We start from the raw sequence: 27,391 nt of genomic DNA, 5'->3' as shown, positions 1-27,391 counted from the left end.
ACTTTAGCATCTTGAGATGGGGATTGGTAATGGCAACCGCTGTGTTTTTTTTTTTAAAGTTTGCTTTAAAATGTGGACAACTGTCAGAGAAAGATGGAACGCACTATTTAAAAAAAAAAAAACACTACTAAAGTAAAAAAAACTCTCATCGTGCCACACAGAGCAGAAAAGCACTTATGAAAACTTCTGGTGTGTTTAGGCTGAGCAGATAACAAAAAGGACCTTCTCCCCAGAGCAACAAACCAGGCTGTGCATCCCCCAATACGCATTTCTAGCAAGCGCCAAGCACTACCTAGTGCAAAACATTGATAAAAGACAGGCGTTCAGTAAAGTGTTCATTTGTCATTGGGCTGTACTACAAGATAACAGTATGATCTCTCTCTTTGAACACTCTTGCAATCTGTAGCACTTAAGAGGCTTCACTTAGTAAAAGAAGGGAGCTCTCACCTGCTCAGCTCGGGGTGGCCCCTGGTGATGTCGTGCTGACTCTTTGATGGATTCACACATACTGGGGGTTAGCGTTTCACAGGAGGAGGACAGAGAGCTCCCAGGGCTGTTGTTAGCCTAATGATATACAGCACAGCAGTCAAGCAGGGGCCAAGCCAAGGGGTCAGCCACAGGAAAGAATATGCAGGAGGCGCTAATGCAATGGAAATGCGATTGTGTTGTGCTTAGCAACTAGATTCAAGCATTTGAATCTGTAGCGGAATTTTGGAAATCAAAAGCAGCTATATATAGATTGATACACCAATGACATTCGCCAACAAGCCCAGCTATGCTTGGGGAACACAGACAGGCCTGTACTAAACAGTCTAAATCTAAAAAGGCCCCAATGTGTAAATGATGGAAATGAAAATTGCTTGCCTGTAGCAGCCAGTGTTTAGAATGAAGATAGAACTTCAGCCCAAACTTTGCTAAAGACGAAACCTGTAAGAAAATTGGAGGCCGCATTGCTGGCATTTGCAGTTATGTTGGCCCTCTTGCTGCAAAACTTTGAATCACTGACCGGAAAAGTTACTCAGATAAGGATTTCTCACACCACTCTGACTTTAAAGTGGGGTTCCCATTTAAAAAAAATAAAAATAAATAAAAGCTAGCAGCTACAAATACTGCAGCTGCTGACTTTTAATAAATCAGACACTTGCCTGTCCCAGGGTCCAGTGATGTGAGTGGCGCTGCACGCCATGATTGGCCGCGCAATCAACTGGGACCTGTCACATGTCCCAGATGATTGACAAGAGGGGGGGGGCAGAGCTGAGCCCTTCCTGCGCCGAGGGGAAGTGACGTCAAAAGCCCAGGCACTGAAGGAGGCAGACTATGGAGGGACCCCCTAGCAACAGCCATTTAGAGGTTAGTAAAAAAAAATATGCATTTTTCCAAAATTGTGGAACACCACTTTAATCTGCATACTTGTTTTGGGTGAGTGACTCAGTGTTTAAGCCAGTGGGTGATCAAACAGACAAGCAACTAGTCTCCGAGTCCACATGGGGGGGGGGGGGGGATTCACTACAACTTCCTGTCTTGTCACTGATACAGCAATAAACATTTGACAGTTTCTCCACTTTATGCAGAATAGTAATCTAAACTTGGGAAAAAGTCACACGCTTCTACTAGGAATGTGGGTAACAGGGACACTCATTTACAAGTACTCGTCCACTAAAGCTAGAACTACTAACTACCGGTAGATATAAAAATGTGCAAAGTGGTAAAAAAAAGAATTAAAAGCAAATACAGTTTTAAAGAGGCCGCTGCAGGCATGAAAGAAAGCTTTAAGCCATTCCAGGAAAATCAAGCATATTTTAAAAGAGAACCTGTGACAACTGGGGTTATATTGGAATAATGTTAGAATGTATAGATTGGTTCTTCAAAATGGTTAAAATTGTGCGAGTCTCCTCTATGAAAGATGTACATTTGCCTCTTATTTACACTTATCCACCTTTAAAGAGGAATCCAAAGCTAAATGCCATATTTGAGAGCCCCACCCACCTTGCACTGACAACTAATGTCCTGTCAGCCGTCTGACTAAAAGCACATAAAACATTTCATGTCCCACTACCTACAGTACTGTGCAAAAGGTCTTAGCCAGGTGTGAAGAATGCTTTCAAAAATGTACCATTTTAATGGTTTTTTTTTTTTATCAATTTACAAAATGCCCTTTATTTCTATCTTTCCATACCTCTCCACCTTTTCTACTCCTTCTCCCTTACCTTTTAAAGATTATAGTAATCTTACCAGTAGATTCATCACAATCTCAGGCCATGTGTCGAGCCTTGGTTTTTGCTGTGTTCTACGCCATTGTTTAAAGTGGTCTACCAGTTACTTGGATCGCCATTACTTGGTTTATTTCTATACTCTTTGATGGTATCAACATGACTATGTTTATGCGTTATATGTTCTTTTAACCACTTCAATACAGGGCACTTAAACACCTTCGTGCCCAGACCAATTTTGAGCTTTCAGCGCTGTCGCACTTTGAATGACAATTGCGCGGTCATGCTACACTGTACCCAAATGAAATTTTTATCATTTTTTTCCCACAAATAGAGCTTTCTTTTGGTGGTATTTGATCACCTCTACGGTTTTTATTTTTTGCGCTACAAATAAAAAAATACCGAACATTTTGAAAAAGAAAATGTTTTTTTTTGTTTCAGTTTCAAAACTTTGTAAATAAGTACGTTTTCTCCTTCACTGATGGGCACTGATGGGGCTACACTGATGGGCACCAATGTGGCACCAATGAAGTGGCACTGATAGGCGGCACGGATGGGCGACACGGATGGGCGACACGGACGGACACTGATAGGTGGCACAAATTGGCACTGATAGCTGGCACGGATGGGCGGCACAGGTGGGCACTCATAGGCGGCACAGGTGGGCACTCATAGGCGGCACAGGTGGGCACTCATAGGCGGCACAGGTGGGCACTCATAGGCAGCACAGGTGGGCACTCATAGGCAGCACAGGTGGGCACTCATAGGCAGCACAGGTGGGCACTCATAGGCAGCACAGGTGGGCACTCATAGGCGGCATTGGTGTTATACTATAGTAATGGATGCCAATCAGTGCCAAACAATAATGCATGCCAATCAGTGATGCCCATTGTGGGCACTGATTGGCATCCATTATGGGCACTGATTGGCATCCATTGTGCTGACTGGCATCCCTGGTGGTCTAGGGAGGATTATGACCTTTATTACCTTTTCCCTGGTGGTCTGGTGGCCTGGTGGTCGTCCCTGGTGGTCCAGTGTGGGCATCCTCGGGGGGGCTGTGCTGATAATCGATCAGCACAGACCCCCCCTGTCAGAGGAGCAGCCGATCGGCTCTCCTCTACTCGCGCCTGACAGACGCGAGTGAGGGAAAGCCGATCACCGGCTCTTTCCATTTACACTGTGATCAGCCGTGATTGGACACGGCTGATCACATGGTAAAGAGTCTCCGTCGGAGACTCTTTACCGAGATCGTAGTTGCCGGGTGTCAGACTGACACCCCGCAACAACGATCGCCGCGATGCGCGCCCCCGGGGGCGCGCATCGGCTCATAATCCTGATCACGTCATATGACGTCCGGTCAGGATTATGAAACCACTTTGCAGCCGTCAATTGCCTATAGGGCGGGCGGCAAGTGGTTAATGTCCTTCGGATCCTAATGTACACACGTTCATTCAATGAAAATAGGTTATATTTTGCCTATGGTTATTCAATGCTTAACAAATGTTTGAAAGTTAATAAAAAAAGATTCAACAATTTACAAAATGCAGAGTGAGCGACCAGAAGAAAAATCAAAATCAAATCAATATTTGGTGCGAGTACCTCTTGTATTTAAACCAGCATAAATTCTTACACTTTTAGAAAGTCAGGGATTTCACAGGATGAGGGACAAGTGTATAATTAACCAATTATACCAAGCAGGTGCTCATGATCATCTCACATATATGTTGAAACACATCATTAACAGAAACACCTGTGTAGGGGGCTTAAAAATTGGGTGAGGAACAGCCAAACTCTGCTACTAAGTTGAGGTTATGCAACACAGTTTTGTGTCACAGGTCATACACCATGGCAAGATTGAACACTGAACTGCAACAGCAAGGTCCCTCCCATGAAAATATTTCAAAGCAGACTGGGGTTTCCTGATGTGCTGTTCAAGCTCTTTTGAAGAAGCACAGAGAAACAAACAAAGCTGAGGACCGTAGACGCAGTGGTCGGTCAAGGAAACTTCCCTTTGATACCGACAGATGTCAAGCAGTGTGATTTGCCTAGAACAGTGATGGCGAACCTTGGCACCCCAGATGTTTTGGAACTACATTTCCCATGATGCTCTTGCACTCTGCAGTGTAGTTGAGCAGCATGGGAAATGTAGTTCCAAAACATCTGGGGTGCAAAGGTTCGCCATCACTGGCCTAGAACTTGTGGAAACCAGTGGGACCCAAAGACAAATGTCTACCATATGGAGGAGATGTCTGCGTAGAAGTGGTCTGCATGGAAGAATTGTGGCCAATACCTCCAGCGTAGTAACAAGGCTAAGCCACCCAAATATGCACCAAACATAGGAACTGGGGTGCAGAAAAATTGCAGCAGGTGCTCTGGACTGAGTTGAAATATTTGGCTGTAGCAGGAGGAAGTTTATCTATAAAGGGCTAGAGCGCATTAAACAAATTTAAAAAAAAAAATTTGTGTCTGCAGGCAACAGTGAAGCATGGTGGAGGTTTCTTGCAAGTTTGGAGTTGCATTTCTGCAAATGGTGTTGGGGATTTGGTCACGAACAATGGTGTCCTCAATGCTGTGAAATACAGGCAGATACCATATTCATTGGCATATAACACACACCTTAATCTTAAGAGGGAAGTTTCAGGAAAAAAAAACTAAAATTTTAAAATAAGGGTCAGTGCTCATCAATGCAGTCTGATCTATGCCCATCTTCAGCCTCTAATATGCCCATTATTGCAGCCTGTTTATTGCCCATCTGCAGCCTCTAACATGCCCGTCATTGCAGCCTGCTTAGTGCCCATCTGCAGCCTCTAATGTGCCCATTATTGCAGCCTGTTTAGTACACATCTGCAGACCCCCCCCTTTCCGATGATTGCAGCCGCGCCAGTGCTGGATGACAAAGATCCATAGGGCGGCACAGTGGTGTAGTGGTTAGCACTCTCGCCTAGCAGTAAAAAGAAGGGTCACTGGTTCATATCCCAAACACAACACTACCTGCCTGAAGTTTGCAAGTTCTCCCTGTGTCTGCGTGGGTTTCCTCCGGGTACTCCGGTTTCCTCCCACACTCCAAAGACATGCTGGTAGGTTAATTGGCTTCTGTCCAAAATTGGCCCTAGCTTATGAGGGGGGACCTTGGATTGTGGGTTCCTTGAGGGTAGGGACTGATGTGTAAGTGTACAATGTACAGGGATAGGGACAATTGTAGACACTCTCTCAGGTTGAACTGGTTTGACTGGTGTCTTTATTCAACCTTACTATGCATCAGCGATCTCCTGTGCATCCGGTGTTCAGTCACTTACAGTCCCACCCGGCTCATATGATGGATAGAACAATGGGCCAATGCCGGGCCAGGGGGGCGGTACTGTGTGTGACTGAGCACCGGATACACAGGACATCGCGGCTGTATGTAATCCAGCTGTGCTCGTCCCCTCCTTTCACTCAGGAATCGGCAGCAGGGATCGGCGTATAACACGCACACACGATTTCCCCCTGATTTGGATTTGGATTTCTCTTCTGTTCACTTTTTTTTTTTTTTACAAATTTTCTTAAATTGATAAAGATAAACTTTTCTATGTCTGAAAGCATTCTACATTTACAGCATTTTTCACACCTGTCTAAAACAGTGTATGTGCACAGCAGGTACCAAATACCTAAGCTCTGGAGCTGTGTTGATACAGCTATGCAGACTCAGGAGCTTGAGGTCAGACAACTGACTGAGCAGCAACAATCAGACCTTAGCTGTCAAAGTAAGTAAAAACAAATAAATGGGTGAAATATAAATCTTTCATAAATCTGTGCAATTACAATAATTTAGGAACGAACATTCAGATTCTTGTCACAACATGAATGGTCCTTTTTAAAATAAAATTTATAGCAACCAATCATATCGTAGTTGACATTATTCATGTGAAAGGTGCAGGATTATAAAATGATAAAAGATGAACATATTGTTGAGGGCAAACCCCTTGCATTTGATTTTTGAAACTTTGCCGTTGATGTCTGCATGCCATATGAAGGCCACCACTGAAAATCTCCATGAATTGTGGTTTCCCTAAAGTCACTTTCCAAGTGTTTAGATACAGCGCCTTGAAAAAGTATTCCTACTCCTTGAAATTTTACACATTTTGTCATGTTACAACCAAAAACCTAAATGTATTTTATTGGGATTTTATGTGATAGACCAACACAAAATGGCACATAATTGTAAAGTGGAAGGAAAATGATAAAAAAAAAAATTATTCTGACTACAATCTAGTGGAACCAATTGCCTTCAGAAGTTACCCAATTGCTAGATAGAGTCCACCTGCGTGCAATTTAATCTCAGTATAAATACAGCTGTTCTGTGAAGCCCTCAGAGGTTTGTTAGGGAACCTTAGTGTACAAACAGCATCATGAAGGCCAAGGAACACACCAGCTAGGTCAGGGATAAAAGTTGTAGAGAAGTTTAAAGCAGGGTTAGGTTATAAAAAAAAAATCCCAAGCTTTGAACATCTCACGGAGCACTGTTCAATCCATCATCCGAAAATGGAATGAGTATGGCACAACTGCAATGAAAACAGAAAATGGATCCCGCGCCTCCTAATTTCTAAACTAGGTTCCTAAGCTGCTTTATGAGTGAACCAAACCACATAAGTCCATATATATGTGATTCTTGTGACCGATTTTTCCAAACCATCAATGGGAAACTTTCACCACATTATGGATATCACCGGGAAAAGTGCTAAAAAAAAAAACTGGGTGTCAGTTTACCAGATGAAGCTGACCTAATTAGTGAAAAAAAGGTCAAGCAGGCTTTTGCAAGACAATCCTTGCTGTGTTGGAGAAATCTGTGGATCAGATACCCAGTCCCCAGCATATGGAGCTCATGGATATATAAATTAAATGAAATGAAATGGAATATGAAACAAAATGCAGAGGAACCAAAAATAGTGTAATCCCGTTTATTTTAAAAGGTTAAAAACAAGAAAAATGCCATATGGCTGCTTACATATCTTGTGCCATGGCACTGAGGCTGAAAAGCGCTGCTTATTTGACTGATATCCCACAGTATTGCACTGACAAGCGGCGTGCGTTCCACCTACGACGGGGAGACAACCACAGGGACCGGATATGACGTAATTGCGTGACCAAAGAACCGCCTCGACGTACGTTTCGTGTGAACACGTCTTCAGGAAGACGCTCAAAGGTTCCCCATTGATGGTTTGGAAAAATCGGTCACAAAATCACATATGTATGGACTTTTGTTGTTTGGTTCACTCATAAATGTTATTTAATTTAAGATATGTACACTGATTTTGATTGATACACCTAGATAGGCTTTCACGGTGTAAGCACTTTATTGGTATTTATTATATGCGATTTGCCAGTTCACAGGTATAAAAAAATAAAAATAAATTGTGGTTCTATAGGAGGGCTGGTGTATTTACTTATTCAGTGGTAGGGTTTAAATGAATGCAGTTTCTGTTTGTTATGAAATTTTGTATATATTTTATATGGTGTGATAGCACATACCTTTGATTGGTTATTGGAATACATGTGGATACTGTTAAGATTTATATTTTTATAAGTCTATTATTTTGTATATATATATATATATATATATATATATATATATATATATATATATATATATATATATATATATATATATATATATATATATATATATATTAGGGCTCGACAAACCCCAGGCGCCAGGTCGCCAATGCGACCAGAAATCGCGACCTGGCGCCTAAGCTGCCACCAGCCCACTCACTATCGATGCCCCAGACATGCAGCAGCATTAACACTGACTGCCATCCTCCTCCCTCCTTCGCACTCAGCAGCACCGCGCTGTGTGTGAAACTGACACGCAATGGAGAGAGGAGGATCTGTCAGCCTGATGTCGGGTGGACGGGACCCAGCAAGCTATCAAACACCAGCCAATGGGATCTGGGCGGGCCGCTACGTGTATGTGGCCGCCCCTTTTCTTAAGCAGCCCAATCGTTGGCTGGTGTTTGATAGCTGCTGAGTCCCGCCCACCCCGACATCAGGCTGAAATCTGACATATCCGCCTCTCTGTTACTTGTCAGTTTCACACCCCGGCAGGGTCCCGCCAGCTCCTCTGTTACATTTCAGTAACAGAGTGCTCCGTGTGAAACCTGCCAGTGCCAATCAGTGCCACCGCCAATCAGTGCCACCTGCCACCAATCAGTGCCACCTGCTAGTGCCAACCAGTGCCACCTCCAATCAATACCACCTGCAACCAACCAACCAGTGCCATCTGCCACCGCCAATCAGTGCCAGCGCCAACCAGTGCCACCTGCCAGCGCCAACCAGTGCCGCCTGCCAGCACCAGTGCCACCGCCAATCAGTGCCACCTGCCACCGCCAATCAGTGCCAGTGCCACCTGCCAGGGCCAACCAGGGCCACCTGCCAGTGCCAATAGTGCCACCTGCCAGTTTCAAACCAGTGTCACCTGCCAGTTCCAACTAGTGTCACCTGTCAGTTCCAACTAGTGTCACCTGCCAATGCCAACTAGTGTCACCTGCCAATGCCATCTGGCAGTTCCACGTGCCTTCCAGTGGCAACCAGTGCCACCTGCCAGTGCCAGCCAGTTCTATCTGTTGCCTGCCTTACTCTTTCTGGTCAGCCCATAACCCTGATGTAACAGCGTTTCAATGGAGTTATTGACTGGTTGCTCCATTGTGAGTTAGGGATAGGGGTGAAATGAGTGGCCTTACCCCCGGAGCTGAAAAAAAAAACTGGCTCCTAACTTTTTTAACTGGCTCCTAAATTCAAAGCAAATTTGTCAACCCGTTATATATATATATATATATGCGATTCGTTTTAACAATCTATGTGGGTACTGCTAAGATTCACATGTATATGCATTTTATAAGTCAATTATAGTTTACCAGATATCAGGCAGGCTGGTTGTCACAAAAAAATAAATTAATAATTTTTTTTTGGTTTGTTAGACCAATTAGCGCCCCCTACCAACCTCTCCAAATATGGCACAACTGCAAACCTACCAAGAAATGGTCGGTCACCTAAATTGACAGGCCGGGCAAAGAAAGCATTAATCAGAGCTCAGCTCAGATGGGAGAATCTGTCCACAGGACAACTATTAGTCGTGCGCTCCACAAATCTGGCCTTTATGGAAGAGTGGCAAGAAGAAAGCCATTGTTGAAAGAAGGCCATAAGAAGTCCAGTTTGCAGTTTGCAAGAAGCCATGTGGGGGACACAGCAAACATGAGGAAGAAGGTGCTCTGGTCAGATGAGACCAAAATGAAACGTTTTGGCCTAAAAGCAAAACGCTGTGTGTGGCAGAAAACTAACACTGCACATCACTCTGAACACACCATTCCCACCATGAAACAAGGTGGTGGCAGAATCATGTTGTGGGGATGCTTTTCTTCAGCAAGGACAGGGAAGCTGGTCAGAGTTGATGGGAAGATGGATGGAGCCAAATACAGGGCAATCTTAGAAGAAAACCTGTTAAAGTCTGCAAAAGACTTGAGACTGGGGCGGAGGTTCACCTTCCAGCAGGGCAATGACCCTAAACATACAACCAGAGCTACAATGGAATGGCTTAGAGCAGGGATATGCAATTAGCGGACCTCCAGCTGTTGCAGAACTGGAAGTCCCATGAGGCATAGCAAGACTTTGACAGCCACAAGCATGACACCCAGAGACAGAGGCATGATGGGACTTGTAGTTTTGCAACAGCTGGAGCTCCGCTAATTGCATATCCCTGGTTTAGATCAAAGCATATTCATGTGGTAGAATGGCCCAGTCAAAGTCCAGGCCTAAATTCAATTGAGAATCTGTGGCAAGACTTGAAAATAGCTGTTCACAGAGGCTCACCAGCCAATCTGTTCAAAGCTGGTAGAGACATGCCCAAAAATGACTTGCAGCTGTAATTGCAGTGAAAGGTGGTTCTACAAAGTACTGACACAGGGTGGCTGAATACAAATTTACACCACACCTTTCACATTTATTTTAAAATCCATTTACCATTTTCCTGCCGCTCCACAATTATGTGCCACTTTGTGTTGGTCTATCACATGAAAACCCAATAAAATACAATTCCATTTTTGGTTGTAACATGACAAAATGTGGAAAAGTTCAAGTTATATGAATACTTTATCAAGGCACTATACACATCTTTCAGACATATTCCCTCTCTTCATTCACAGAGAATTGTCATGAAGGAAGCATCTCAGAAGTGAATGTAGGTCACCCTAGTGAAAGGACACCTTGCCTCCATGCTTATGTAGACATCAGCGGCATTTACACAGTAAGGTTAAGGGGGGTTTGGGATAGGTTCACACCTTTGCGTCTGCATTTTCCTGCTTTTTTGATGCATGATTTAATGCACCAACATGCCTTTTTAGTGTGTTTTCATGTGTACTGCGTTTTTTTTCTTTTGGACAAGTAGTAGTAAAGGTTGCTAGGGGATGAAGTTTTTTGTCGCATGCAAAAACTAATGTTATATGCAATTTCAAGCTCTTCCATTGAAGTCTATTATGCCAAAAACACACCTGTACTATTTTTCCTCAAAATACAGCAGTGCAGAGGTGTGAATGGGCTTTATAGAAAAGAATAGCAATCCACATGTGCCTTAAATCTAAGAGGTGCAAACAGGGCCTTAGTACCTCTTCAAAGACTTTCTTCTCAGCAATCTGAGGACAGACTGTTTCCTCCATAGCAGTTCCGTCAGTTGTTGTAATTTGTTCATCCCTAGATGTCACCTCAGCCAGCTGCTTTTTTGCCGCTTCAAGTTGAACTTGCAGAGAATCCCGTTGATTTGTCAGTCTTTGTACAAGGATTTTGGCTTCGTTGAACTTGTATGTAACGAATGCCCTCTCTCTCCTCTGCGTAGTCTGAAACTCAACCATCTCACTGTGACTTTTCCGCAACATTGCATTACTCTGTTCCAAGGCCGCTGGGAGAGAAAAGAAGAAACCCATCAGAACATTTAAAAGGAAAGTATATAGTGTATTTTTTTCTTATTTACTGTAAAGCTATTTTTTTATGCAACTAATGCCGTGTACACACGATCAGACTATCAGGCGGACTTAGTCTGGCGGACAAACCGCCGTAAAGTCCGCCGGACTGTCCGAACGAGAGGACCTGCCCACATAGTCCCCCGGATTATCCACCGTACTTTTGAAATGAACGGACTTGCCCACACACACGGAGGAAAGTCCGTTCATTTTGAGCGCGGCTCCAGATAGCCGGGATCTGCAAAGGAAGCGTCATTGGCCCCCGTCCCCTGGTGTGGAGTTAAAGGGGAAGCCAGAGGATGCTGGGACTGTGACATCATAATGGGCGGGGACATCATCCGGCGATGTCCCTATATAAGTCGCAGCACCCCGCGTGCCTGTCATTGTGGCCAGAGACAGCACCGAGGCAACAGCTCAAGAAGAGAAGAACAGAAAGCGGTGACGACGACGAAGACACCGGAGACGCCGACGAAGACACCGGCGATAGAAGACCGGGCCACCGCTTGTAAAAGAGCTAGAAGGCGGCGCAGAGGCCCGGCAAGAAGAACCGAAGAGGGGGACAAGACCCCCGAAAGTCGGAAGAAGAGGGCGGCGATGAAGAAGAAAGCCGTGCTCCTCCGCTAGTAAAACAGCTAGCAGAAGATAGCGGAGGAGTCCGGCGAGAAGACCCCCCCCCCAAGACGGAAGAAGACCCCCGGAGCTGTGCAATAAACTATTTTTTAACCCTTGTTTGTTGCGTTTTTTCTTTTACATTTTTTTCCACAGGTGAATGGGTATGGGGTACATTGTACCCCATACTCATTCACATAGGGTGGGGGGCCGGGATCTGGGGGCCCCCTTATTAAAGGGGGCTCCCGGATTCTGATAAGCCCCCCGCCCGCAGAACCCGACAACCAACGGCCAGGGTTGTCGGGAAGAGGCCCTTGTCCTCATCAACATGGAGACAAGGTGCTTTGGGGTTCGGGGGCTGCGCACCCCCTTCCCCAAAGCACCCCCATGTTGAGGGCACGCGGCCTGGTATGGCTCAGGAGGGGGGGGGGGCGCTCGCTCGTTCCCATCCCCTTTCCTGACCGGCCGGGTAGCGTGCTCGGATAAGGGTCTGATATGGACCTGGGGGGGACCCCCATGCCGTTTTTTTGGCGTAGGGCTTCCCCTTTAACTCCATACCAGGTGACGGGGCCAGCGACGCGTCCTTCGCTGGTCCCGGCTACCTGGAGCCGCGCTCAAAATTAACGGACTTTTCTCCGTGCGGGAAAAGTCTGTTCATTTCAAAAGTACGGCGGACTAGCACACACACGGCCGTATTGTTCGCCGGACATATTTTGGTGCAAAACTACTTTCTTAGTCCGCCGGACTTTTCCACCGGATTGTTTGATCGTGTGTACGCGGCATTACAGGTTTTCTTTCATGCGCTTGTTCTTCCCTTATTATAGGTGTTATTTATAGAAATTTTGTTGATTAACCACTGGGGGATGAAAACAGTCAGTCAATCTGCAATTATTCAGATTCCCTGGTCAATGAGACTCACTTTGTCCATCCAGGCCATTGTGAATATGGCTGTGTAAAGCCTGTGCAAATCTATGACAGGCTAGCTGAAGCTGTGGCTGTATGGGTATATATGCAATTTATATGGGACCTAAGCAAAGAGGGCCTGCGCTCGGCAGTGTGCAAGTCCAAATACACATATAAACAGTGGGATTTGCTTATATACCTTTACATCGGCGGTTACAGCCAGTCTGAAATTGACATGTACAGGTTGGCTTTCTCCTATATTATCCACTGAAATGATGTAGCGGAAGCATGGTCCGATTTGTTCCAACAGGGGAAAAAAAAATGCTTCCTGATCCTCTAGGCAACCAGATAGTCCCTAGATCAATAATGTCTGGTGTCATTACCTTTATTACTGATGTGTTGTGTCTCACCAATCATGTCATTTTGTGCCTATTTTCTACTATATACTAGGGCTGTTACTGATTAAAATTTTCGTGTTCAATTAATTGATTTTTTCTTTAATCGATTAATTATAACGCAAATACAGATCCAACTTCTTTTAGCTGATCTCCTTGCATTGCAACTCTGCATTAGTCAGTGGTAAATAGGGGTGCAACGGATCAAAAAACTCACGGATCGGATCATTCCTCAGATCAGAGTCATGGATCGGATGAGCAAAAGAACAAAAAACAAAACAAAAAAGACAAGACAAATCTTGTTACACCCACCGGAGTTTTAGATGTCACAGTTATTTTCATCACAAAACTGAGCTTATATGCTTAAATACAGTATTTGTAAATCCGACAGACTGTTTAAATGTTAAATTTTAAAAGCAGCAGCAAACCTGCTAACCTTATATGGCTGCTAATGTGAAAGAACATAAATGTGTAAATCAGAGGTGTTCTGTCACAGTAGCAACCATGTAAGGTCAGCAGGTTTGCTGCTGCTTTTAAAATGTAACATCTAAACAGGCCGTCGGATTTACAAATACTGTATTTTAGCATATAAGCTCCATTTTGTGTTGAAAATAACAGTGAAATCGAAAACTCTGGTGGGTGTAACAAGATGTCCACTTGCCCCCTTCTCACTCTATCATTACTGTGCAGGAGTGTGGGGTGTAGCAAGATGGCGGCGACAAAAAGTCACTTCCTGACGAGACAGTGGCCGCCACCGGGTGTACCAAGATGGCCGCCGCTCCGAAGCTAGGCCGAAGCCGCGGCCTTTCCAAAGTCACGCGATCAGCGGTTGACCCATTCGGATTACGGATCGGTGACGATCCGTTGCACCCCTAGTGGTGAATGTGGTATACACTATATACAATCACCCGACACTAGTTAGTTTCCACAATCCATGACAACTTCACAGTTCACACAAATAAGTTTTAAATTCAAACTGTAGCACTGACGCAAGTAATTTTTTTAAATAAACTTTAATAAATAGTAGAAAGTTAGTTTAAATTTAATTATAAAACTTATATAGTATATTGACTGTCAGTCACTTTATAGTAGGCAAGTAGGCAAGTAGGCATCACTTTAGCCAGTTATGCATACATACCAGAGTGTTTACTTTTTTTTTTTTTACAACAATGTTAAAAACAGAGGTTATCAAATTTCCTCACTGTCCAGGCTGTCCAATGACGTCACAGGCATCGATGTCACCGGACCCCCTTCCCTTCGTTAGCAGACAGAGGCAATTGGGGAAGGGGGGGTCCGGTGACGTTGATGTCCGTGACATCACCGGATCTCCGACAGAACACCCTGAAAACCTGGAGGCTGGCGGAGAGGAGAGTACCAATCAAAAGAATTAATTAATCGAGGAATTCATCTTTAATTTTCCCAGCCCTACTATATACCAATGGTATGGTGTTTGCTATATGCTGTATTCGATTTCAGAAATTTCCTGAAGAATGTATTAAAAATTATCTTTAGCTTTCGTTATTATCATATCATCATAGTAGGTAAGGTTGAATAAAGACAATAGTTCATCCAGTTCAACCTGTGTAGGTGTACGCGTGTCAGTGTTTAGAATTATTTACCATATCTCTGTATGTTCCTTAAGATGCACATCTAGAAGTCTCTTAAAACTATCAATATTCCACTGCAGCCACCACCAACTGCGGAAGAGTGCCACATACCTGTGGCCCCGACAGTGAAAGACCCCCTTTGCAGTTTAAGGTTAAACCAATTCTCTTCTAATCCCAATGTGTGGCCCCGTGTCCTCTTACATTCCCTGAGACTGAAAATGTTTTTTCTTATGCTAGGATCACCATTGGCGTATTTGTAAAATCACTATGATGTCTCCTCTCAAGTGTCTTTTCTCCAGTGAGAATAAGTTAAGGATTTGCAGTCTTTCCTCATAATTTAGATCCTCCAGTCCCCCTATTAGTTTTGTTGTCCTTCTTTGGACTCTCTCCAGTTGCAGCAAATTCTGAGGACTGGTGACCAGAACTGGACGGAGTAGTCTAGATGTGATCTAACCAATGTTTTATAAAGTGACAGTATTATTGTTCCATCTCTGGAGTATATCCTTTTTTTTATGCATGCTAATATTCTGCTTGCTTTGGTAGCTGCAGCTTGACATTGCATGCTATTGCTCAATCTGTCATCTACTAGGAACCAAAGATCTTTCTCCATCCTTGAGTAGTTTGCATTTGTTTGTTTTTTACCATCAAATGCATTACTTTACGTTTCTCAACATTAAACCTCATTTACCATGTAGTTGCCCACTCCAATATTTTATTCAGGTCTTTCTGCAAAATTTCTATTTATCTTGATGTGAAGTTATTGCCCTGCTTAAAGAGGGATAAAAGCCTGTCAAAAAAACACCCTGCAGGACAAAGGCATAATGAGCCAATATGCATACCCGGTTTCCCCTAAAATAAGACCTAGCCTGATTGTCGGTGTTGGCTGCAATATAAGCCCTACCACCCAAATAAGCCCTACTCTGTTTCCTCAAAAATAAGCCCTACCCTGAAAAGAAGACCTACAAGGACTTTAACTAGGGCTTATTTGGGGGGTAGGGCTTTTATTGCAGCTATCACCGACAATCACACTAGGTCTTATTTTAGGGGAAACAGGGTAGCATACTAGCTCATTATGAATTACTCACCTGAGATCGAAGCCCCCCCCCCGAAGCGACCCCCCAAAGCGACCCTCTGAGTGACTTCCGGGTATCGCTGAGCAGCGATGGAGTCACTCCGGCGCACGCGCGTGGGAGCCATCAGTGACGGCATGATCGCCTTCACTAACGGCACACTCAGTGCGCCTGCACCATTGTCTACAGTGCACATGTGCAGTAGATATCGGTGCCCATTTTTTAGGAAAATATCTCCTCAACCATGTAGATTAAGGAGATATTTATTGCACCTACAGGTAAGCCTTAATCTAGGTTTACAACCCCTTTAATTTTGCATTGTCCGCAAAAACTGAGTTTGAGCTACCGTATTTATCGGCGTATAACACGCACCTTCATTTTAAGAGGGAAGTTTCAGAAAAAAATAAAAAAAAATTAAATAAACAACTTTGAAGCAAATTAAGGGTCAGTGCCTATTAATGCAGCCTCACCATCTCCCATCAATGCAGCCTGATCAATGGCCATCTGCAGCCCATCTCCCATTAATGCAGTTTTTCAGCCTCAATGCCCATCTGCAGCCTCACCATCTCTCATCAAAGCAGCCTGAACCGTGCAGGAAATCACTGAGCCATCCTCTCCTGTTTACTCGGCTCTCACACACACACAGTCTGGCCTCCGCCATCGGTATTGGACCAGCTCCTGCGATAGACAGAACACTGGTACAATGCCGGTGGCAGAGGCGGGACTGTGTGTGTGACGTGAGAGCCAAGTGGGAGAGTAAACAGGAGATGACAGCTCTGAATTTCTGGCAGCGCTCATCCCCCTCCTCGGTATGCCATCACCATATAACACGCACCCGTTATTTTCCCCCTATTTGCAGGGGAAAAAGTGGGTGTTATACACCGATAAATACGGTATTTATCCCATACTCTATATCATTTATTAATAAAATTGGTCCCAAGACAGAACCCTGGACACGCCCCTATAACCAGTTTTTAACCCAAGAACAAACCTTATGGTCCATGTCTGCAGACCTCAGCTTGAAGATTAAGCATTTATGGGGGACTGTTTTGAATGCTTTTTCAAAATCCAGGTAAACTAAATCCACAGGCCTTCCCCTGTCTAGATGGCAGCTCACTTCCTCGTAGAATGTTAGCATATTGGTCTGGCAAGAACAACCTTTTTTGTAAACCCATGCTGAAGACTACTTAAGATATTTTTTTCCTCAGTAAATTCTTGTATATAGTCCCTTATCATCCCCTCCATTAATTTACCAACGATTGATGTTAGGCTAACTGGCCTGTAGTTCCCAGGAATTTGTCTCTGTCCTTTTTTAAATATTGGTACCACATCGGCTTTTCTTCATATCAGCTGGTATCAATCCTGTCAGTATGCTGTCCGCAAAGATTAGGAACCATGGTCTGGCTATAACCTAATATCCAGCAATTCTGCCACAATTGAACACGTACAGTCACCTCCTGTATCAGGGTGAAACATTCTGTCTCATCTATGTAACTATCTTAAAAATGTGCTTCTATGTTGTCACCCTGTTATGGTGCTCTTCTGATGGAGAACAAAAGCGGTTGTTCTGATTGTTTAGGATATACGGCACATTAGAAAACTTCTTCATGGAGGCACTCTAATACAGGGAGGGAGTGTTACAGGCCAGATTACTAGGTTAAAGAGAGAAGAAGAAGGAAAAAAAAAAAAAACACACCCTAAAAAGTGTGTGTGCGTTTCATTGAGTGACCACGTGTCCTCTTGAACAAATGGAGACTGAACAGGTTCCTCCCTATGCTAGAATCACCATTAGGATATCTGCATATTGTGAACATATCCCCTCTTAAAGGCCTTGTCTCTGGAGAGAATAAGATTAAGGTTTGTAGTCATTCCTCATCACGGAGGTCCTCCAGAAGATTGGTGACCAGAACTGGACAGTATACTCAAGAACCGGAGTTTTGTAAAATGGTAAAATTATAGTGCTCACTTCAGTAGATACTTTTTAACCCCTAGCCGCTGACGGTATGAAAATATATGGCCTCTCGATGGGAGGGAATGCTAGCTAGCTAGCAGAGCTACATTTTTTATTTTATTTTGTTAACCACTGTAAGAGGCTCTTCAGCTTACTGTGATAGCATTCCACCTGTTCTGAGCTAATATGAGTGAAAATGGCATTCTTGCATTCAACAGGCTATGTGCTCACCCTTTAAAAAAAAAAAACACACACACACACACACACACACACACACACGGAGAGAGGCGACTCTGGGTGCAGCTATAGAACATGTTTAATAGACACTTAACATAGGCAATTCACATTTGAGAAGTCGTAATCAGGCATTAGCTTTATTTTACTGATTTCCCATAATCAAGTAATTAACTTATATAGTTGGACAGTTGGGCCATTATTAGTAGCAAAAGTATATACAAAAAAAAAAAAAAATACACAGATGTACATACATGTACTTCTATACACAAGCATATCTGTGATAGTCATGGTGTTGATAGATGATTAAACATGGGAATAAGGGAAGGGAAAAATTGGAATGAGGATTAATTCCAAAGGAAATGGGACTGGGATCAGGAAGGAATTTTTTGCCCCTGCTTTAGCAAATTGGATCATGCTCTGCTGGGATTTTTCGCCTTCCTTTGAATCAACTGTGGGTATAGAATTGGGTATATGGGATTGTATGATTTTTTTTTTTTGTGGTTGAACTGGATGGACTTGTGTCTTTTCAACCTATGTAACTATGTAAGCAATCATATTCTTCCTGGTCAGCATTAGCATAGCCAATGCAAAATAGGCATTGATTAGGTGTAACACACTGCATATAAGCAATATGTACACAACCATACATATATTTGTACATAGATCCTACCTGGAAATAGAATCAAATATTGATAAATACCGGTAGTGGGTCAAGGAGACTACAAGTAAAAGGAAGATGGGCTCTAAGATTGAACGAATACCCACCATCCCCAAAAGGAAGACCAACCTGAGAAAAAGTAAAGTATAGATATAAAAATAGGATTTTTGTACTCACCGAAAAATCCTTTTCTCTGAAGTTCATTGACGGACACAGCTCCATTAATCTTGACCGTAGGGTTATTAGATCACTTTCAAGAGAGGACTAGGCAGAACATGTAATACATGTGAAAAACAGAACTGTACAGTTCCGCCCAGGGGGTGGTCCCTCTGGTAATAACCCAACTTCCTGCAGCTCAGTACATCAACAAGCAGTATAATGTAAATCAATAGGAGGGGAGGGTGCTGTGTCCATCAATGAACTTCAGAGAAAAAGGATTTTACGGCGAGTACAAAATCCTATTTTCTCTTTCGTTCACTGACAGACACAGGTCCATTAATATTGACGTCTCCAAGCAGTGTCATAACGAGGGGTGGGAACATCAACATAACTTCACCCACAACCAGAGGTACTCCCTAACGGGAGGAGTCACCATCTCAACCAACCGCAATAGAACTTGTGGTCAACATTTGCAGCAGAGTGCATTGACAATCAAAAAGGTAACTTTCTCTTAAGAAGAAGAAGAAAGTGTAAAATTGCAACATTACACGGCCGCCTTCAAAGACTTTGTGGCCAAAGCAGGCATCAGAAGATGCGCTTACATCAACTTTGTAGAAATTTGTAAAAATGTGAACGGACGACCAAGTCGCCTCCTCGCACACCCGAGCGACTGATGCTTGATGTCGGAAGGCCCAAGAGGTCCCAATTGCCCTGGTGGAATGGGCCATGACAGGCAAGGGGGGCACCTGCCCCTTCAAGGCGTAAGCCTGGACCACGATCTGTCTGATCCACCTGGAAATGGTGGACGAAGAGACTGCCAGTCCTTTTTTCAGACCAGTTACCGAAACAGAGTCTGACTTCCGGAAGGGAGTCATGGCAGACAGATATACCCTTAGAACCTGGACAACGTCCAGGGAATGGAGGGCCACCTCCTTGGGGTGTGTCGGTTTTGGACACAGAGATGCTAACACAATGTCTTCATTGAGGGGAAAAGCCGAAACCATCTTTGGCAGAAAACAAGGTTGCGGACGCAACACCCCCTTATCCTTGTGGATAACTAGATAGGGAGACTTGCAAGACAAGGCCACCGGTTCAGAAACCCTCCTGGCAGATGTAATGGCCACTAGAAAGACCACTTTCTGAGAGAGCGTCAAAAGGAAGACTAGGACTGACTACATGCCGCACCCCTTGTATAAAAAGGTGCTCACTAAAGAGTGAGATGCCAGGGGTCATTGGAAAAAGACAGCCGAGGCCGATATCTGTCCCTTAATGGTGCTTAAGGCCATTTTCTGGTCTACCCCACGCTGTAAGAACAGCAAGACCCTGGACACCGAGTAGGTGCGTGGACGCCACCCCATCGCCTCACACATGGAGATATAAGCCTTCCACGTACGATGGTATATCTTCCGAGAAGAAGATTTGTGCCCTCAACATAGTGGAAATCACAGAGTCAGACAGACCTCGGTTCCTTAGCACCTGGCTTTCAAACAGCCATACCATTAAAACCAGGGACGGTAAAGCAGGATGCAGTATCAGACCTTTTGACAGAAGGTCTTCTCACATCGGTAAATCGCCAAGGAGCATCTGCCATCAGGCGTACCAAGGACACCGAGGCCAACCTGGGGCAATCAGTATCACTGGAATCCCTTCGTCTTCCACTCTGCGGAGCAGACGTGGTAACAGTTTTAGCAGAGGAAAGGCGTAAATCAGACAGTACTGCTCCCATGGAGCCACCAACGCGTCTGGCGCATCCGTCCAGGGATCTCTCGTCCTGGAAACGAACCTCTGCACCTTTTCGATTGAGCTGAGAGGCCAAGAGAGCCACATCTGGTGTGCCCCACCGCAGGCAAAGAAGCCTGAACACTTCCTGATGCAGTGACCACTGTCCTGTGTCCAGCAACTGGTGACTTAGATAGCCCGCCTGCCAGTTTTCTACTCCCGGGATGTATATGGCCGACAGAGCCGGCATGTGACGCTCTGCCCACCGAAGGTCGTGAGCGACCTCCCGCACTGCAGCCAAGCTCCTTGTTCCTCCTTGATGGCTGACATATGCCACCACCGTGGAGTTGTCTGACTGGATCCTGATCGGACGTCCTCGTAATCTCATTGACCATGTGGAGAGGCTTAGCCTAATTGCTCGACGTTCTACCACACTGATCGGCAACTGGGATTCCTCCCTCGACCAGAGGCCCTGGGTCGATTGTACTCCCAGTACTCCACCCCAGCCGGTCAGGCTGGCGTCCGTTGTGATCGCTGTCCAATGAAGAGGTAGGAATGATTTCCCGGACCAAAGGGCTGGAGATCTCAGCCACCAGAGAAGAGAGTCCCTGACTAACTGGCTCAGCTGAATCTGCCGATCCAGGGATAACAGAGATTTGTCCCATTTTGCCAATATCTCCTTCTGCAAGACTCTGGTGTGAAATTGGGTTTATGGTACCGCCTCGAAGGAGGCCACCATGAGGCCCAGGACTCGCATGCAGAAGCGCAGAGATGACCACCTGCGGTTCATCAACAGCTTCACCGTGGTTCTGAGAGTCTGCAGTTTGTCTGAAGGGAGAAACACTCTCGCTTCCACGGAGTCCAGCATTAAGCCTAGGTACTCCAGTCGTTGAGTTGGCACAAGTACCGACTTTTTGAGGTTCAACACTCACCCAAAATTCCTGCAGGGTTTGCATGGTGATCGCCAAATCATCCCTTAATTCTGAGGCGGAAGCTGCTCTCAGAAGGAGATCGTCTAGGTAACCCACGATTGCGATCCCATGTCGCAACAATGGCAAAATTAGAGCCAATACCTTGGCAAAGAATCGGGGTGCTGAACCCAAGCCAAAGGGGAGAGCCACAAACTGGTAGTGGTCTTCCCCTACTGAAAATTGCAGAAACCTCTGAAGCCTGGGGCATATGGGTATGTGCAGGTAAGCGTCCTGGATATCCAGGGAGTGCCCCTGATGGAGTGCAGCGACTACGGAGCGAACGGATTCCATTCTGAACCTCTGTACTTTCACAAAGCAATTGAGGGCTTTTAGGTCCAAGATTGGATGTACCCTTCCTTTTTGGGATTACAGATTGGAATAGAATCCCTGAAACATTTCCGTTTCTGGAACAGGCACCATCACCCCGCTGCTGAGCAGGTCCCTTACTGCCCCAAACAGGGCCTCCCGGCGAGCTGGGCGTAAGGGTATGCTAGAGGGGAAAAAATCAGTTTGGTGGCCAAGAGGAACTCTACCTTGTAGCCCAATGAAATCAGTTTGCAGACCCATTGGTCAGACAGCCAAAAGGCCCACCGGGCAGCAAACTCCCGAAGGCGACCCCCCACCCGTGTGATGGGCGGGGGCAAACCTTCATACAGTAGCACTTTTGCTCACTGGCTTGCGAGTCCAGGGATGCTTCTGTCCCTCAGTAGTCGCCCTGTCGGACTGGGAGCGTTTTGCTGAAGCCCTGGGCGCACGAAAAAGCCTTGAACGGGAAATTAGTGCCCTTGCCTGCGGCGTGGCTCCTTACCCTTCCTGGACTGTGGGAGCAAAGTGCTCTTCTTACCTGTGACATTCTTAATAATGTCATCCAGCGAGGCTTCAAATAGCTGCTCACCAAGGAAGGGTAAATCCGTCAAAGCTTTTTTTAGATGCCTGGTCCGCAGACCAACATTTCAGCCAGATCAGCCCCCGCAGCACCACTGCTGATACTGATGCTCTAGAGAGCAAGGGAAGCGTATCTAGGGCCACGTCACAGACATACTTAAGGCCGTGCACTAACTGGTCCGCTAGTTCCACGCAGACAGAAGACTGCTATTTCTCCAATTCACAGTGCAATCGTTTTGCCCACTCAGCAAGTGTCTGCAACACCAATTCTGTGACCCCCACTATCGTAAACATGGACCGGGCCACTGCCTCGGCCTGTCGGTAGGGTCCTTAAATGCAGGAGTCCATTCTACCAGGATCGTGGTTGCTTTGTTTAACCTGGATACTGGGGGGTCCACGACCGGGGGAGCCGACTATTTTTTTTTTAAGAAGGCTCTCCTCAAAGGGGTAGCGCACCACCATTCTTTTTGGGACCGAAAAGGTCTGTTGTGGGCTTCCCCATTCCTTGTATATGAACTTATTGAAATAAGTCAGATACGGAAATACCTTCAGTGTATGGGCTGGCTTACGAGACCCAAAGGGGACCTCTACCCGAGCAGAGGATCCTGCTGCATCCTGTATTTTGAGGGTGTCACGCACAGCTGTGATAAGTGCTCAAACTAGCGCTTTGTCTTGCGCGGACCCGGAATCCTCACTGTCTGATCAGTCCTGGTTAGCGTCCTCTGACACATCAGAGCAGAGAGTCCGAGTCAGCACTCTCCCCGGGGCGCTACTTTTTACTGCCTTTGCGCCCGCACACAGCCTCCACCCTGGCAACGAACGTGTCAAGGACCGCCGACAAAGCGTCCATAGGCCCTGCACTGTTTGCAAACGAGCCAGTTGCAATTGCAGGGAGGTCTGGGGAAGAAATGCCAGTTTCTAATGCCATGATGACCCACCCTGTCTGCCACCCTTCTAGCTGCTGCAGACTGAGGGGTTGCCACCACAGGACTCACCACCCTGACCGAACATTGGGCTGTTACAGATGCCCATGTCCAGTGTCAGCTCCCAGGTGTCCAGAACAAAAAAAAAATGCGCTGTTCTGAGGTACGGGAATCAGCGCTGTGGAGAAAAAAAATGCGCTGAGGTTACAAGAAAATTTGCCGCCGGGTGACCTGTATAGAGAAAAATCACAGGGAAAATGGCTGAACTTTGAGAAAATGGCCGCTGACCATGCTTCTCAGAGACTAACAGAAAATGGCCGACGAACAACAGTACACAGATAATGGCGGCAGTCAGCGATATGGCAGCAGCACATGCAGAGCCCACAGACACCAGCAGAGTGACCAAAGACAAAGGTTTTACTACCTGCTAACTTTATGTGTGAACGCGCACAAGTGCTACTCCTCTGAAAGGCAATCAGGTAGGTAGTGAAGAGGCGGTATGTTGCCCTCTCACTACCCGCATTTGCGACACAGTAGTCATGCAAGTAGAGGTTTAAATCAGGTGTGAGGAGGCGATACTGTGACTGGTGATCTTTGACTACTCCCGTGTTGTTCAGGTAGATCTCTACCCTCCCTAAGGTTGCCTACCCCTGCCTTAAAATATGACCATAAGGGCAAAAAACACCCTTGGATCTCAATAGGGCCTCCAGGTTCTGTATAATAGCACCTGCTACGATCCGTCTCGCCAGAGATCCCCTTGTTAGGACTAGCTGGATTCACTCCTTGCGCCTCCATTATATTCTCAAATACAAACAGACGCTCATAGCGCACTATTGCTACCACTTTTATTTAACATATCGATTTTCACTCACATTAAAAACATTTTAAACCAACACAAGTATCAGGGTAAAAGGCTTGACTGATCGCCTCTTCGCCACCTTCTAGGTATGCGAGATGCCGCAAGTGACGTCACTGCATATATAAAAGGGATCTTTTTTGTCAATATATAATTATATATTTGTTTGCAAATTTCTGCAGGGATTCATTAAATGTGGTCATTATGTGCAAGTTGGGTGCACTATTCTACATTTTATCCTGGTGATACGAATACATTTTTGATACACCATTTAATTATGGAACAAGTGTACCATTTACTTATATTTGTTTGCAGAGTCCACTCATTAAATGGTTACAGCTGTTCATTGGGAGAATAAGGGCAATCAAGCAAATAGTACCGCATAAGTATTTCTATATTATCTATAGTAAGGCTTACCTACGGTACAGTAAATATTTACATGTGAAGCTGCCAGTGACATCACCAGTGCATGCACTCTGAAGGAACAGCACGGTATGCCGTTTCTGCAGAGTCCTGTGCCCTAAACAGCGGCTCCTGTGCACATGTGTGGGAGTGACGTCATCGTGGCTCATCCAAAGCCCAGCCCGGTAGGAAGATCTGGTAAAGATGGTAATTCTGTAAGCAGCGACAGAGTGTTTGAGGGCATTGTTTTAAGGCAAGTTTCACATAATGTGCTAGAATGCGATGCATACAGGCACATTATAAAACTTTGCCTTGCAGATTTAAAAAAAAAAAAAAAAAAAAAAAAAAAAAACACCCCACACACACACGCCAGTTTACTACCCCTGCATGATTTTTCTTTTACATACATAACTGCATTCATTGGTTATTGCCAACATTTTAGTTAAAGGAAAGAAAAATGAACAAGTGACAGAGTCACATCTGGTTTATTAGAACGGCTTAGTTGTAAGTTGAAAAGCAGGTACAATAGGAAGTGCTGCTAGAGTGAAGTCAGACTTCCACATAAACATGAAACATCCCCTGACCTTTCCTAAATGTGCTGATGTCATGCTGAGCCTTGCTCAACCCATGAAGCCACACCTGGTCATTGATATGTTGTGGCTGGTCCACACTGCCATTTAATTGTGCAAGGTAATGGTTTATACAGGACCCACATCATTCTTGATTAAAACAAAAAATAAATAAAAATCTGCTCCTCAGCAAAGAACACATGGCCTTTGCCTAGGAGAAGCATTGTGAGTGTTTATATCAGACATGACACACACAGACACACAAGTTTAGGGCTGGTTCACACCATAGAAATGCATTTTTTCCCTCCTCTGTGTTTCTTCAAATTAACTAGGGACATGTACATTCTGGTGCATTTTACCACTTTACAGTACAGTTCAGTGCATAAAAAAATAAAAATAAAAAGCAGGATGTTCTATTTTTTGGAACTGGCCGCACTGGTATTAACTATGCCGTTGAAAATCATAACCTACTATACATGCGTTTTTCATGCAGAAACTGGCATGGGGTGTGAACCAGCCCTCAGGCAATTTCAAAATATGCTGTAAAGTAAGGTTGCTTTAAAAAATAATGCCCTGTACACATGGTCGGAAATTGACGGAAAAGGTCCGATCGGATTATATTGTCGGAAAATACGATCATGTGTGGGCTCTATCGGACAATTTCAGTTGGAAATTACGCTGGGAAAAGTTTGAGAGCCGGATCTAAAATTTTCAGTAAAAAAAATCCGATCGGACTTTTTCTGATCGCTTGTAGAGAATTCCGACTATGTGTACAGGGCATAATGCATACAATTATTTCATTAACAACCTACAAAGTATATATACAAAAAATATCAATACTGCAAACTTTTTTTTTTTTTTTAATTAATTGGCAGGTAGGTTGTTTCGCATATCTAGAACTAAGCATTGTTGGTTCTGTGGATTTAGGCTGTGTCAGTTTCTTCGGTCTCTTCATGTAATCCCAGAGATACAGAGATCAGGTCTCCGAGTGCCATAACATTTCTAAGATTCCTTGTTCTTCTATTTAGGTTGTTAAGCTATAAAAACTGTTAATTTCAATATTTCTTTTAAAAACCATCTCCACTTTATATCATTTTTTTCATAAGCACTTAAAATACACTAAATAACAGAAAAGGTTTTGAATCCCAACCAACATAAGCAGCCCTGTCATGCTGGACTACAGAATTCTGCCTATCTGCGCCCCTCTCCATATGCATACTAGAACTTAGACTAGGTTCACATCTATGCCGTTGCGGTTCATGAGTTTTTCCGATGTGTATTGCATATTTGAACACACGTATTTGATGCATTTCTGCATGTGTTTTTAGTTGTTTTTTTTCCTTCTCCTTAAATTGTACATAGCCAGTTAAGGTGTGGGTGGCTGACATTAACTGTAAAAAAAAATTGCAGCGAAAAAAATAAAAACAAAAAATTGATAAAAAACAGCCCCTCACCCCCCCCCCCCCCCACCAATCCAGACCAGGACCACTTTGTTTTTTTAATACTTTTGGAGCGCCCCCCCCCAAAAAAATATCCATAACAGACCCTTACCGAAGCACGCAGTCAAGCAGGCGAGGAAAGGGGGGGGGGGGGGTACAAGCAAGCGCCGCCCCCTCCAAGAGCAAACATGGGGGTTATGTGCTTTGGGGTGGGGGTTCTACCCAAAGCACCTTGTACCCACGTTGGACAAAAGGGACTCTTCCCCACTACTCTGTCCAGTAGTTGTGGGTGTTTGCAGTCAGGATGCTTATAGGAATCTGGAAGATCCCAGTGAATCAGTATGGGGTACAAATCACCCCTCCATGTTGAGGGAATGTGGCCTTGTATGGTTCAAGAGGGGGCGCTCACTCATTTCCCCCCCCCCCTTCATGGTCTGGCGGGCTGCATGCTTGGATAAGGGTCTGGTTTGAATTTTTTTTTTGGTGTGAAGTTCCCCTCAAAATCAGTACCAGACCCAAATGGCCTGGTATGGATTTTTCTTTGCCCACAATTATTATTTTTACATTCAGTTGTCAGTAGGGAACCCCGTAACCAGTTGATGAGTCATTAGGTAAAGATGCATCAGCTGCCCGCTCCTTAAAGTGTTACTAAACCCACAACAGTAAAATCAGTCTGTATATGCAGCATAGCATGCTTGTTATACTCACTGTGGAACGTAAGGACTAAAAAGACTGTGTTATCCTGTATGCATAGATCCTTCCTCCTTCACGATCTAGGGTAGGGCAGCTACCCCGTTTCCCTGAAAATAAGACTTAGCGTGATTGTTGGTGATGGCTGCAA

At 44.8% G+C, this 27,391-nt stretch overlaps 1 protein-coding gene across 5 annotated transcripts in view; it reads right to left on the bottom strand.

Annotated features, from left to right (window-relative positions):
• Positions 1 to 27,391, bottom strand: part of IKBKG (inhibitor of nuclear factor kappa B kinase regulatory subunit gamma) — a 107,408-nt gene that overhangs the window by 46,416 nt on the left and 33,601 nt on the right. For 3 of the 5 annotated variants that reach the window (XM_077478805.1, XM_077478807.1, XM_077478806.1), the window contains exons 4-5: positions 10,847 to 11,136; positions 448 to 564 (exon numbers count right to left, since the gene is read on the bottom strand). In XM_077478805.1, the coding sequence (XP_077334931.1) occupies positions 448 to 564; positions 10,847 to 11,136 (407 nt within the window). The remainder of the gene's footprint in view (positions 1 to 447; positions 565 to 10,846; positions 11,137 to 27,391) is intronic. The other 2 variants (XM_077478808.1, XM_077478809.1) reach the window with 1 other exon arrangement.

The sequence above is a fragment of the Lithobates pipiens genome, unplaced genomic scaffold (genome assembly GCF_037356315.1).
Source record: "Lithobates pipiens isolate NorthernLeopardFrog02 unplaced genomic scaffold, aLitPip1_a1.2 Scaffold_1, whole genome shotgun sequence".
NCBI lineage: Eukaryota > Metazoa > Chordata > Amphibia > Anura > Ranidae > Lithobates > Lithobates pipiens.
Note: the sequence above shows the minus strand (reverse complement) of the source record. Positions and strands in the feature narration are given on the sequence as shown.